Source organism: Carassius gibelio, chromosome B1 (genome assembly GCF_023724105.1).
Source record: "Carassius gibelio isolate Cgi1373 ecotype wild population from Czech Republic chromosome B1, carGib1.2-hapl.c, whole genome shotgun sequence".
Lineage (NCBI taxonomy): Eukaryota > Metazoa > Chordata > Actinopteri > Cypriniformes > Cyprinidae > Carassius > Carassius gibelio.
Window position 1 is genome coordinate 8,748,470 of NC_068396.1, and position 16,045 is coordinate 8,764,514.

The window sequence follows — 16,045 nt, forward strand, 5'->3', positions numbered from 1 at the left end:
CAGTGGTGAATGTTTTGAGGAGGGAGGATGTTAGCAATTGACTGTGATAGACACTGACATACAGTAGATCTCCAGAAGAGAAACGACAGAATGTCTTTTAAACTTCACCTTCTAAAGCAACAGCAAAGTCAACTCCTTTTATTGAGAATATCCTGACAAACACTCGAAGGCAGGCAGACATAAAGATGCAATACGCTGAAATAGCTCACAAAATACTTGCAGGGAACCAACTATATATAACATTATTTGGGACCACTACTATTTGGGTGACACATGGAAATTGGTGCTTATATATTTAATGCATAAAATGCATTAAAGAATTAATATGAAAGCACTATTTAAAAATCCATATTGTGACATAAAACAGATTAAAAGATGTAAAAGACATTGCAAAAGCAAAATAATGTAATGCATAAAGGATGCATTTATATATATATTATATATTTCAAATTTTGCATTATTATAGGTCACTGATCTAATTTGGGACATTGACCATGTTTTAACACATATGCAAAGGTCAGATGTTTTAATGGATCATCAGGTTTGTCAGAAATTTGTAGAGTCCCTGATATTTTCTTCACAAAATGTTTAATTTCAGATCATTAGCAGCATAATAATTTGTCAATTTAAAAAGAGTGCAAAATGGGAGCATTTTTGACTTTCAGATCACACTGTGCTGTACATAACCAATTACATGATTAATTACATATACTCTATGGTTTTGATTGGGGAATCAGCTAAAATAAATAACATATCTGAGACGTGTTTATGTGCCCATATTTGATTTGAGCATCCATGCATGATCAGCAAACACATAAAGCTTCGCTGCCTGCTTCTGATGTTAGTATACGTCATCATAACACCTCCTGTTCCATAACACCATCATCACCCATCACTTACCATCACAGCAGGCCCGCGTTTTATCAAATCATCCCATTTGATTTGATTTGATGAAAACAGAAAAGCAGGGCTGTATAATACTTACACATTAATCAAAAATATATATAAAAAGATCCTTTTAAAAACACTGAGGCTGAAGCAATAAATCAAACACCAGGTCCAGAGACGGTTGTAAATAACGGTTGGCCATAAATCTCATCTAAAGATTAATGAGTATGTAATTTTCCAGATGTGTTAATCCTGATCTGGATATGTTTTAATCTTGAGGATTAGATGTTTAGGACAATAATAAACTCCAATGGATTACAGTCTTTACAGTTAGTGGTGGCTTTTGAAAGGTTTTGCTGATTTAAGGATGAAATCTGCTATGTCCTCAGAGAAATAGCACTAACATAAATTCAGTCTGCCAATAAGGTAAGAAATTTATTATTTTTTTTTTAAAGAAATTAATACTAGTTTTTTTTAGCAATGACACTTTAAATTTATCAAAAGTGACAAATGTTATATATATATGTATATATGTATAAATATATGTTAATTTCTATTTTAAATAAATGCTGTTCTTTTGAAGTTTCTATTCATCAAAGAATTCTATATTTAATTAAAAATTTCACAATACTACCGTTTTACCATTTTACCGTTTATTTTTTATCAAATAATTGCAGACTTTGTGAGCATAAGGGATTTTCTAAATCATTAAAACACTTTTCTGACATTAGTAAATTACTTTAGGTAATGAAAAGCTGAAACTGAAAAGTTATGAATTGTATTCACACAAAAACAATGACTCTCAAATTTAAATGCAATTGTCACTCTTAAAAAACTGCTTTGTGCATGTGGCCATGTTGCGGTTACATTCAGAGAGAGGATGAAGGCCTTGAACAAAGAGAAGTGGCATCTCTAGAGATACAGAGAGGCAGGAGCAGAGATTCTGTGAGACAATTAAAAATGCATATGACACCAGGGACAAGTGTCTGATGAATTTAGTTTTAAACCGTGCATAATCAACATCTGGCACGCAGGCACTAACAAACAATGTAAACAGAAATAACAAGAGGCAAGAAAGAGACACAGACTGTCAAAATACTTCTAAATGTTCATTCAAGTGGGCGCACGCATCATAGACAAGAATCTCATATTAACGATTTAGACGCCCACAGACCACCCAAATCCAGATCAACCTGCTGCTCAAAACAAAAACTACAGTTAGACACCTGCTCGTTCTGTAGGTGGCTCTTGCTCAGAATAAGCCACAGTATGAACCAGATTTTACGACTGTGACGTCCCTGGACTCTATCTGTGTGTTTTTCCAGAGAGTGTCATTCAGTGTTTGATGTAGATGGAGAAACTTTTGAAAAATGTTTAAATGGCAAGTTTTAAATGGCAAGTTATAAATTAAATCCAAATGGGACTTATACAAAAATTGAAGTACCGTATTTTTCGTATACGGAGTATAAGTCACATCAGTCCAAAAATACGTCATGATGAGGAAAAAACATATATAAGTCGCACTGGACTATAAGTCGCATTTATTTAGACCCAAAAGCCAAGAGAAAACATTACCGTCTACAGCCACGAGAGGGCGCTCTATAATTTCAGTAGTGGGCTACAGGAGCACTGAGCTGCTTAGAGCGCCCTCTGGCGGCTGTAGACGGTAATGTTTTCTTTTGGTTCATTTCTCTTAGTTAATTTCTCTTGGTTCATGTCAAATTAATTTTGATAAATAAGTCGCACCTGAATATAAGTCGCAGGACCAGCCAAACTATGAAAAAAAGTGTGACTTATAGTCCGGAAAATACGGTAATTTGCACTCTTTATATGAGTTAATTATAACCAAAGCTAAAGAACAGAATGAAATGTTATAATACCAAATCAGGCAAACCCATTAACTGTGTTAATTTCTTATAAATACAATGATATCAACCCTTAAATTGGATGAATTAAAAATTCCTCAATCTTCTAAGGATTTCTAAAAAACTGAACACCTCTGAAGTTCATACATACTATGGCTAGATTCTGTCATATTCTGCTCATACACTCTCTATTTAAACTACTAATAGTTTTCTATCTAAACTATTTAAATATATGCCTGCTAAAACCCCAATTTACGTATGAACACCTACAAATATATATGAGATGCTACTCTCTCTCTGTCTGTCTCTCTCCAGATGTCACCGTCTGGTTTCCATCCTCTGGTCCAGATGGATGCCTACTCTCTCTTCCTGCTCAGCCTCACTTCACCACAGACAACATTTGAGAGATGAGTCACACACGAAGCCACACACTTATATTCACAGAAGACAGCATGAGACGCTAAAAAAGTCAAACAAAGTGACACGCTAGCCTTTATATCCATGTTTACATCGATTCGGTTGTTCTTACTCACAGTGACACTATGAAAGGTGTGTGTGCGAGTTACAGTTTTGTTCAAAATAATAGCAGTACAATGTGACTAACCAGAATAATCAAGGTTTTTAGTATATTTTTTATTGCTACGTGGCAAACAAGTTACCAGTAGGTTCAGTAGATTCTCAGAAAACAAACAAGACCCAGCATTCATGATATGCACGCTCTTAAGGCTGTGCAATTGGGCAATTAGTTGAAAGGGGTGTGTTCAAAAAAATAGCAGTGTCTACCTTTGACTGTACAAACTCAAAACTATTTTGTACAAACATTTATTTTTCTGGGATTTAGCAATCCTGTGAATCACTAAACTAATATTTAGTTGTATGACCACAGTTTTTTAAAACTGCTTGACATCTGTGTGGCATGGAGTCAACCAACTTGTGGCACCTCTCAGCTGTTATTCCACTCCATGATTCTTTAACAACATTCCACAATTCATTCACATTTCTTGGTTTTGCTTCAGAAACAGCATTTTTGATATCACCCCACAAGTTCTCAATTGGATTAAGGTCTGGAGATTGGGCTGGCCACTCCATAACATTAATTTTGTTGGTTTGGAACCAAGACTTTGCCCGTTTACTAGTGTGTTTTGGGTCATTGTCTTGTTGAAACAACCATTTCAAGGGCATGTCCTCTTCAGCATAGGGCAACATGACCTCTTCAAGTATTTTAACATATGCAAACTGATCCATGATCCCTGGTATGCGATAAATAGGCCCAACACCATAGTAGGAGAAACATGCCCATATCATGATGCTTGCACCTCCATGCTTCACTGTCTTCACTGTGTACTGTGGCTTGAATTCAGAGTTTGGGGGTCGTCTCACAAACTGCCTGTGGCCCTTGGACCCAAAAAGAACAATTTTACTCTCATCAGTCCACAAAATGTTCCTCCATTTCTCTTTAGGCCAGTTGATGTGTTCTTTGGCAAATTGTAACCTCTTCTGCAAATGCCTTTTTTTTAACAGAGGGACTTTGCGGGGGATTCTTGAAAATAGATTAGCTTCACACAGACGTCTTCTAACTGTCACAGTACTTACAGGTAACTCCAGACTGTCTTTGATCATCCTGGAGGTGATCATTGGCTGAGCCTTTGCCATTCTGGTTATTCTTCTATCCATTTTGATGGTTGTCTTCCGTTTTCTTCCACGTCTCTCTGGTTTTGCTCTCCATTTTAAGGCATTGGAGATCATTTTAGCTGAACAGCCTATCATTTTTTGCACCTCTTTATAGGTTTTCCCCTCTCTAATCAACTTTTTAATCAAAGTACGCTGTTCTTCTGAACAATGTCTTGAACGACCCATTTTCCTCAGCTTTCAAATGCATGTTCAACAAGTGTTGGCTTCATCCTTAAATAGGGGCCACCTGATTCACACCTGTTTCTTCACAAAATTGATGACCTCAGTGATTGAATGCCACACTGCTATTTTTTTGAACACACCCCTTTCAACTAATTCAACTAATTGCCCAATTGCACAGCCTTAAGAGCGTGCATATCATGAATGCTGGGTCTTGTTTGTTTTCTGACAATCTACTGAAACTACTGGTAACTTGTTTGCCACGTAGCAATAAAAAAATATACGAAAAACCTTGATTATTCTGGTTAGTCACATTGTACTGCTATTATTTTGAACAATACTGTATATGAGTTATATGAGAGGCTCAACTTCAAGGTTCAGTGTTCTTCACATCCTGACTTTATGACGCCACCTGTCTCTTATCCAGTCAAGTAGGTTCCTTCAGAACACTGTTGGGACATGCCTCAAAATATTAATATTAATGTTGATATATGTTTGCAAGTCAGCATGTGGCTGTTGAAAAAAATAAATAAATAAACGCATGTGTCGGTTAAGTATGTATTGAAGCATGGCACCTGGTTTAAGCTGGTCCTGAGCTGTTTATAAGCTGGCCCTGAGCAGGAGCTAGTTGCTTAGGACCAGCACAGGACCATCTTAAACCAGCTGCCATGCTTCAAAACATACCTAACCAGCATATGCTGGGTTTTTCAACAGGGGCTGTGCCTGTTAATATCAAAAGCAGTATCTACAGATTGTGCAAGTATTTAGCTGGATGTATATTTCAATGATGTGTTACAATACCAATATTAAAGTGCAATGCTTCTGAAATACAATATAAAGACATTATTATATAATATTATATTATATTATATTATTAAACATACATCTTTAATACCCTAAAAGCTCATAAACTTCTTAAAGGTCAATGCAAAATGACATAAAAATAATTCTAATGAGTCAATAAAAAAAATAAAAAAAAGATTTTTTTTAAAATCCCTCCTGCTGTCAGCTCTCTACTCATCATTTCTTTGTTCTTTCCCCTTCTTATGTCCTTGTCATATTCATTCAACTCAACACTCTGTTTGTGGAGTTTCAGATCCTTTAAACTACTTTCAACATCTCCTTTCCTCTAAATTTTTGATTAGAAAAAAATGACATTTCTCCAAATGGTGGATTTTGACTGAAAGTCATAAACCTCTTGTCCCATGAAACACTGCAGAGAAACTAATGACTTAAAGAGATGATTTTCACACGGAACACTTTCCTTACCCTTTTGTTCCTTCAGTTTTACATTCATTTGAAATGAGATTTATAAAGGTCTTCTGCATGGTACTTTTATGTCATTCTACTTTGAAAAGTAGCTGGTTGTTTAAAAAAATATATAATTCTGGCCTTAATTAGGAGTAAAAACAACTTTCTCCTTCACTTACAGTAAAAAGACGAAATTAATGTCCTTTAAAAACCAACCTACAAATTGTGCCACGCACTAGTGTTTCTACAGCATATTGACAATATAGAGAAATGAAATGGTTGAAAATGTGTAAGGTGAAAGGGAGGGTCAATATGTTTAATTTAAAAGCACATCCACTTGAAAAAAAGTCAATATTTTGTCCCAGAGAGCTGCACTGAATAAAACATATTACAATTTCACATTACAATCACACACCATATGCACCCAAAAGAATAAATCTAGTCTAACATCTAATTTTGCTTTATACACCCACTGAGGACCTAAGAAATTCATGTAACTGCATAATATTTCCCATCATATAGTCTCTAATATAGTCCCTGTTTTACACATCAGCTGTGATATTTAACTATCACAAATGTTTTCATGCGACAGAGATAAGTGAACCCACAACATATCTGCATTAATTCCAAGCAACATTTTACTCATTAGCAGATTAAATAACTTTAATTATCAAGTCATTAACAAACATATGATGCCTTTAACAAACATATGATGCCTAACGATCACTAGTTGATTAAAATCGAAATATATATTTATAAACATTTTTCAGACGCTTTGGATAAAAGTGTTTTACATTGTATTCAGGCTAACAATTTTCTACTATCATGTTGTTCATGAGATTCGAACCCCCAACCTTGCGCCTTCTAACACAGCGCGTTACCAGTTGAGCTACAGGAACACATATTTAAACAGACAGTAAATATCAAAGTTGGTTAATCTTAATAATGAAAGTTATAATACAGTGATTCCTAATTTTTCAATAGCTTTAAACTATTTGCATTTAAGATCTACTGTAAGTTCTATTGAAATGACATACATTTCCAGTAGACTATATACTGGGAAGCATGTGGTGACCCTGTACCACAAAACCAGTCAAAGCTGAAATAAGCTTTCCATTGATGTATGGTTTGTTATGATGAGACAATATTTTACCGAGATACAACTATTTGAAAATCTGGAATCTGAGGGTGCAAAAAAATCTAAATATTGCGAAAATTGCCTTTAAAGTTGTCCAAATGAAGTTCTTAGCAATGCATATAACAAACCAAAAATTTCGTTTTAATATACTTACAGTAGGAAATTGACAAAATATTTTCATGGGACGCGATCTTTACTTAATATCCTAATGATTTTGGCAAGAAAAATCTATCATTTTGACTCATAGAATGTATTTTTGGCTATTGCTACAAATATACCCCATTGATTTAAGACTGTTTTGTGGTCCAGGGTCACACACACACACACACACACGCAAACACATATATACTGTATGTATAGTAAATGCTATTCGTAAACTTACTTGTTATACTCAGGTAAATGGAAGGGCTGGTTTTGTTTTCCCCATTACGTTCGTTAACGGCCTGTACATAATACCGACCCGCATCTGCTGCCGCCGTGCCCAAAACCACAAGCTGATTGTCCAATGTTATTGCTCTGAAACCAAAAGAGAAACACACAAAACACTTATAAGAATGGTCAACAACACTGTCCACTTAGGACTCCATTCTAATCCTTTGTAATCTCAGGGTGACCTGCACCAAATCAATTGGCTTATTTGTAAAATTGTGGAAGGTAAAGTACTAATGAAAGCACATTAGCATTTTATTATTTTAGTTCAGGATGGTCTCATCGGCGAGAGGGCAACGTGATAATTACTCCTTTCAGCACACATTCACAAATCAATACATCACTGGACACGATGAAAAATGAACATGCACAAACATGCGCACATGTCCACTTACATTATGTGAGGCTTTTGCCACTTTTTGAACTGATATTTTTATCTCTCTCGAGGGCAGGAAAAAATAACTCGCTAAAGAAAAACACAACAAAATGAATAAGGAAAGAAGGGAGAGTGGGCTTTCATGTTCCTCTATGGTCTGTGTTCAATAGTGCTCTTGTGACAAACGTCAATAGCGCTTTCAAATTTTCACACACACATGACACAATCACACCTTTATATGAGGCAAGTTTTTAAAAGCACTAAGAGCTCCACACTTTAGTCACCGCCACAACTAGATGTGCCACACCCAGAGAACCTGCAGAAAGCCCCCCAAAAAATCACAATCCTGTCTGTCAGAACTCTCCAGAGAAACAGACCGTTACCGAAAGCCCATTTCTAAAAGTAAAGCACTAGGTGACAAAAGAACTAATACAGACAGCTGCTTACACATATCAACTTTAATTCAAATAATATTAAAGAATTATACATAAACTTAAGCAAGGCATGCTGTCACACTATAAAGAGTGAGCTGACACAGGTTTGAATATGTATTTAACGTTAAATACTGTAGACTATTTAAAGGCAAAACTTGAAAACAAATATGAAATGTGATGAAGCTGCAAAATTTGAGAGGGTACCGTAATACAAAATGACAATTATTTAGACTCAAAAAATTCAGTTTGAATGTTTTATTGGTGTACCCAACCACTATAGCAGTATATGATGATAGGTATTTTAGTTCGGAAGAAATTAAAAACTAAATTAAAAACAAACAAAAAAATTTAATATTGCATCTGAAACCAATAAACAAGCAGGATGCAATTATTGTTAAAGTGATACAGCTCGACAGCTTTAATAACATAAAATACACATAATAATAATTTATTGTTGTTTTCATACGAGTAGGATATTATGTAATATGTAATTGAGTTGTCCAAGTAGTGTGAAAATACTTTGATGGCGCTTTCAGAAGCTTGAAAATCCCCTTTCGTTGAAATGACATCGAAACATCTTCAAAATGTCTTTATGTTCCATGGAAGAATATCCAGGAACATTCAGAAGTCATTCGGATTTGGAACAACCTGGAGTAAATGAGAAAATCAATTTCTGAGTGAACTACCCCTTTAACTACACAGTACAGGAGTCTTTGCTTACAGTACTTTTATGGTGAAGTTATAATTTCCATTATATAACCATAAAACGGAGTGAAAACTCCAGGTGGAATGACACCGTTGGGATTGGACACTGTAGGGCTGCTGTTAGCCAACTCTTTCAGCACTACTTCAACCCAACCTCAATAATTTAAATGACATCTGAAAATAGAAGTGATGTTGTAACAGCTCAAATAATGACAAAGATGATGAAATTGAAAAAAAAAAAACATTCGTTGTGACTTTGACATTATTCATTTATGTAAGCGCACAGTTTCTCCACATCAAATCCTGACGCAATGGCAGACCTCCGAAACGCTGGCCAAAGCCTACAGTAATCTTCAAACAGAGGAGCTCAGTGTTTTAATGCGTGAGCCACCATGTAATGTCAATAAAGTCCAGTCATGGGTGACTGTCCACATTTAAATATATAGAGCTCTTTTGTCGAGATTTCAAAGAGTGGGTTCATTTTGATTACTGGATACTTTCACACACTAATGCATGTACGCATACACAGTCTCAAGGTGAAAGAGGAGGAACCATTAGGAACTAAATAGCCTTTACTCTGGCTTCAATATGGAAGAGCTTTTAGGGCAGGAAATGCGAATCAGACAAGCAAACAAGCGGTAAGACAAGGAAGATAGAAAAAAGGATAAGCCCTGAGATATTTAATGGGCACTGGATGTTGTTCACATGGAGTTCAAGGTGAAATAAAGTTAGATGGGGAGCGAGAGACAGCGAGAGGACAGACAGGGAAAGAGAAAGAGAGAAACCACATGAAAACGTCAAGAATAAGCGTTTTAATCTATCTCCTGTAAGGAAAAAAAAATCCCTTTGAACTCAGAGTCTTTAATTCCAGCCTCTCCATCCAGGGGAAAAAAATAGGGAAGGGAAGGGAAAGGAAAATGAAAAAAGAGAAGTCTCGCACTCAGTCCAAAATAAATCCACAGTGGAAAAATCTCAGCATGGGATGTTTTCACACTTTCACCTTCAACTTTAAAACATAAGACATTCCAGGCCTTTAACTTACACTTTCAGGCTGGATTTAAAGGTGTAAGGTGACGATTGTTATGTTTTAGATGCATTGCTAATTTAAAAATTAAATAGATAGTTTATCCAAAATGAAAATTAGGTTACCATTTACTCATCGTCATGTCATTTCAAACCTGTATGAAATCCATTAGACCCCACCGATATACAAAAACAAACAAAATATCTTCTTCAGTGAAATGGGCATTTTTGGATGAACTATCCCTTTTGGAGCCACTAAAAATGATCACTTGTAACATAAAACATTTCTAAGTTATAAGTTGCTTGCAATTTTGTCACCACAGACAGCCTAAATAGAATGGAAGACTACACTTTTTTGCTACCAATTGTTTTAGTTTCCGCATTAACCAGCAGAAAATAACTGGACAATGGTAACCAGCCAAACTTTGGCACCTTGTCTATTTTTCAGCGCTTCTGAACATTATTTTGTTTGTTTGAACATTCTAGCATGTCAACATTTGGCTCAACAAATGGCACGAGTTAGGGGCTAGACCAGATGGCTTAATGGAAGAAGGAGGGTAGTGGAACAAATAAAGCATTTTTAGAATGCTGCTTTATGTCCAAGATGCTGCAAAAGACTAGAGAGCAGCAGTTAAACATGTCCATCTACCAAATACCATGGGAGAAATATGGAAAAACGCATTCTGTGTTAACGGCCCCTCAGAAATGCCAGATGTGGACAGTAAGAGCATTTGGAAAACCTGTTTGGAAAGAATAATTATTTCCCTGATTCTGATTTGTCCTGTAGTGGAGCTGAAAAAATAATAAGATATATATATATATATATATATATATATATATATATATATATATATATATATATATATATATATATATATATATATATATATATATATATATATATTGATTGATATTTTTAGAACTATACCAGTTGTAGCTTTGCAGTGAATGAGTTAAACCATAGTCAGTGCAGATAACCAAACACTTAATAGCAGTGATTAAATTATTAAAAGTTGGTGAGAATAGGGGGAAACAGAAGAATAGAGTGCACCATGGGAAAGGTACAGAGAAATATCAAATTGAGTTTACAAGCCAGGAAACTGTTCTTAGATGGAATTTGACTTGTCAAATTGCCCCCAAGATCACAATAAACGGACCTGTACACACAAAAAGACTGCAAAATGTGGAGTATAAAGGTAGATAGAAGAAAAGCATATTGAATATGGTTTAGTCATGGAAAATATTACATACAAAAGCTATATACAATATGCCGTAAATTGGTCAAATATGCAGCTCTGTAACTTGCAGAGTGCACATACTTAAGGTTCCTGCAGGGTCATTGGATAAAATAAGTTTATGGATCGGAGGACCTTCATGTGATAAATGCAGAAGATGCTGAATTCCATTAGTAAATGCAAGCCTACAATAACATCAACAGCAACCATTTAACAGGGATGAAGTTCGGATGTTAATGAGGGTTATTGTTCTTGTTTATTGTTATTTTTGTGTTTATGGTTATGAAAGTACAGTATTTCAAAGAGATGATGACTCGTGAGTGAAGGTGTATTGTTGCACCTTGTAGATGTTCTGGAGCTAAGGTGGGCAGCATTGATTGTATTTTTTATCTTCTTTTATAATTTTTTAAGTGGTTTCTGCTACATCTGTGACATTTTTTAATTGTTGGTCTATATACGTGAGAAGCAGATGGACATTTATAGCCCTTGCATTATGTCTTGCTGGTTCTTTACACTTCATTACCAGATGAGAAATAGTATCCCTTTACAATAAGATTTATATTGGGTGAATTTTTTTTTTTTGTTTTTGTTTTTTTTTTTTACATAGGTTAATGTATTATAATATTATTTTTTTGTATAATACATGTTCTAATGCTAATTTAATACAACCTATCTGTCTATCTATCTATCTATCTATCTATCTATCTATCTATCTATCTATATATATATATATATATATATATATATATATATATATATTTGTATTGGTATAAACACATATTACCATTTAAGAGTCTTAAAATGAATTAATTAATTAATTAATTAATTAGATTATTACTTGTTCAGCAAGAATGCATTAAATGGATCAAAGGTGAAGGTAAATACATTTATAACGTACAAAAGATTTCCATTTCAAATAAATGCTTTTTTGAACTTTCTATTTATGAATGTCCTGGAAAAATTGCATCACAGTTTAAAATAAAATATTAGGCAGAACGACTGTTGTCAACATTGATAATGGGAAGAAATGTTCCAACTCGGCATATCATAATGACTTCAGAGCACTGAAGTCACTGAATATAAAACTACATTAAAATAGGAAAGTTTTTAAAATTATATTACAATATTACTGTTTTTACTATGTATATATGAAATAAATGCAGCCTATTTGAGTATATGAGACGTTATCCAAATATATTTTTTACCACCTTTTGAAAGGTAATGTAAATTGTTAAAGATATTGTAACTGTGCTGTTTTGGTTGACTTTTGCATTAACTAATGAATTAATTATAAGGGAGGAAGGACAAGCATCTTTACAGTGCCTACTTTGAACTGAAGTGCACCTGAACTGTCACTTCAGTGAATCCCTGTGCAGTGACTGACCTGCACCAAACTGCTATGAAGGAAGCGCACCTAAAGACTATTGTGTAAAATCTTATGGCAGACTGAATTTCTCCAGCTGTCACTTAAAATACATCCTCTGTTGATCCTTCTTTAAAACAGTATCACTGTTTGCTTCCCTCTTAAGGGTGCACTTAAGGACTCAATGGTGTTGACAGCTGAGCCACTGATGTTCAGGGTTGTGGGGGTTTGTGTGTCCTTCTTTAAGTCCACAATCTCCACTGCAGGCTTCAGGGCAGTCAGCTTCAGGTTATTGTGGCACCACCAGGACACCAGCTGCTTAGCATCCTGTCCCCAGGCAGATCTGTTGCTGCTGCTGCTGCTTACGAGGCCACACTCTTAGAAAGAAAATAACAGCCTGATGCCACTGGACAAACTTAAGTTACGCAAAGAACTTTTTAGTTCTTTAGAATTAACTTCATCATTCAAAAGTTTGGACAAAACGTACGTGCCAAAATTTTCAGGAGGACACTTTTTGAAAATATCCCCTTGCAGATTATTGCTTAATTTTTTACTTTTCCTGAAAGATTATCATACACACATTTTACAGTCTTGCCAGTTTAAGCATTCAAACTATTTTAAAACATTAAAGAATGAGAAGACACAAAAGTAACCCAAAGCATGCACACAGAGAGCACTGGATCAGACTGCGTGCCATTACCAAACTGAGCTCTTTTTTGCATCTTACCACACTTAAATGGACAAATGCAGACAATATTAAGTAAAAATGCCAGTTATGTCTAGTACCCATCATTAACTGGGGTCAAATAAAAAGCCTTTGGACCTGAACAGATCCATGCAGTGGTTCTTCAAGTGACAGCAGCTTAACATACCTGTTTGGATCAATCATGTTAATAAAAAAATAAAATAAAAATAAAAATAAAAACTTCTCTAATCTGATCTCAACTGAATAACTTCTTTAGCTTCAATACATTTTAACTTGATAGTATTTGGTACCTGAATGCTACTATTAGATTACTAATAAACCTACATAAGAACTTAAAGCACTTTTTTTTCTATTATATATTTTTTTGTGCTATTGCTTGTAATTCGTTCATTTGTTCTTATTTTATTACTGACAATCTGTTTTAGATTTTTTTTTCATTAACATTTTTACATTGTTACATAGGCCAAAAAACAAACAAACAAACAAACAATTAATATAATAACTTTTTTATTGTCATGTGACACTGAAGACTGGAGTCATGGCTGTTGAAAATTCAGCTTTGCCAATACAAGAATCAAATAAATTTGAAAAGAGATTAAACTAGAAAACAGTTATGTTAAATTATAATATTAATATTATAATATTAATTTACAATAATACTGTTTTTATTCTGTATTTTTATTCAAATAAATGGGTGTACTGTATACACAGTAATGCCAATGTGTGCAATCAAAAAGACTGACAGCCAATCAGAATCCACCCAACTTTGAAGAGCCTGGTCATTTTTAGCAGCACACAACATAACTGCAGCTTATTCTTTTAATAAACAGAATGTTTTTGTGCATTGGTGTGGATGCCAATACACAGAAGTTATCATATAATTATTGTTCTAGGTGTGAATGGGACTTTAGTGAGAGGTAGTGACAGCAGGACAAATTTGGTCAGTATATTTCACTCAATTATTTTCATAAACATGAAAGTCTGAGAACGTTTGTGACAAATGTCATGTGTGTTTAGTTGGAAAGCCTGATGGCACTGTGGTCCAATCTATGACGTTCTGCTATGCTAGGGAACCAAAGAGTCAATTATCAAATTCAATTATCACAATCAGTCAAAGCAGGAAGAGAAAACAGGAGCAAAAAACATTCAAATGAGGGAGGAATGCAGAGAGAGAGAGAGCTAGATGAAGGGAAGAGGAGTGTGTGTCTGCATATCTGAAGTTCAAAGAGTAATCAAGAGGATTTTTTTTATTGGCAAATTCAGTCTGTTTTTGCAGTTCTTTCTGAAGGAAGACTTGTAGTCTTTTAGGAAGTCTCTCCTAACTATTTACTGACATGGAGTCAAGGAGCTAATCCCAGATCTGTTAGCAAAGCATATCTAGCATGTTTAAGCACAAAGAGGGATCTGAAAGCTGACATGGTATCGTGATTCAAGATGCATGGACTTTGTAAGACCTGAAACACTTCTATTTTGTTCTATTCCTCACACTAAGCTAAAAATAAAATAAAATAAAATAAAATGTTCCTTCCTTCAAACAACAAATTTGTTTCTCGGATCGAATTATAGGGCGGAGTTAGTGTAAACAGCCTCTGCCAACAAGGCATTTAGTTTAAATAGGTATTCCGAAGTTATCTGAAAAGCACCTGCTGAATTTAGTTTATTTTTCTAGTTTAAGTCTAAATCCCTCTACACTGTTCGATTTATGCTAAACCAACTTGCACTCTCCTCACAACCCCTGTGCTAGTCGTGGGTGGGTGTGTTTTCATTGGACACACATGAGTATTTATCTCTCTCCTCTAGATCTCATTTCTTTGATAGACTAACGCATTTCACGTACGAGTGGCCTTTGAAATGAAGACCGTCTCACAGGTGCCATGACAACCGTTTGACTGACAGCTGGCGAGGTGAGCTATCCTCAGATGCTGCTGTGGCGCTGACAGTAAAGCTTGATGAGCAGATGTGTCGACCCTGCTACTAACAATCCAAGAATGTGGAGCGTGGCGTCAACAACTGCAGGACATGCCGGTTCATTTAGAGAATCAATGAATGTCATAAAGCACATCATTGCCACGGGGGCCAACTGATGCAATCAGTCTAAAGACACTGTAGACAGTGATTGATGTACAGTACATAACACTATTCTCAATGCAAGCATGTGTGTGTGTGTGTGTTCTAAAGTGTACAGACGAGGTCTGTCTGACTTTTGACAGATTATAATGTTAGGAATACATTTACATAATGAATTTAAACAGGTTGGTGTCAATAGACATTAATCATTTACATGATTAATTCACCTACAAATGAAAACTGTGTCTTCGTCTAGTCACCATCATGATGATACATACTTTTTAAAAAATATTTTTATTATTATTATTATTTATTTTTAAAAAATTTGTTTGAACAATTATTATTATTATTATTATTATTATTATTAGGGGCCAAGCACCGAAGGTGCGTAGGCACCTATTGTTTTCGTTGGCGTTATTAGGGGCCAAGCACCGAAGGTGCGTAGGCACCTATTGTTTTCGTTGGCGTTATTATTAGGGGCCAAGCACCGAAGGTGCGTAGGCACCTATTGTAATCGTTGGCGTTATTATTATTCTGCTTCTTCTTCTTCTTCTTCTTCTTCTTCTTCTTCCGCCGCAAGTCTATGGCAGCCCATAGAACCGATTGCGGGAAAGTTGTATAATTTGGCACACTGATAGAGGACAGTCCCAACATTAACTATAGCTAATTTGAAGTCTCTAACTCCTACTCTCTAGCGCCACCACTTGTCCAAAC

The 16,045-nt window shown here is 35.2% G+C and overlaps 1 protein-coding gene across 1 annotated transcript in view; it reads right to left on the reverse strand.

Moving 5' to 3' along the window:
* LOC127949210 (protein sidekick-1) overlaps nucleotides 1-16,045 on the reverse strand; it is a 199,493-nt gene that overhangs the window by 99,980 nt on the left and 83,468 nt on the right. The window contains exon 6 of the mRNA XM_052546238.1: nucleotides 7,376-7,509. Within this exon, the coding sequence (XP_052402198.1) occupies nucleotides 7,376-7,509 (134 nt within the window). The remainder of the gene's footprint in view (nucleotides 1-7,375; nucleotides 7,510-16,045) is intronic.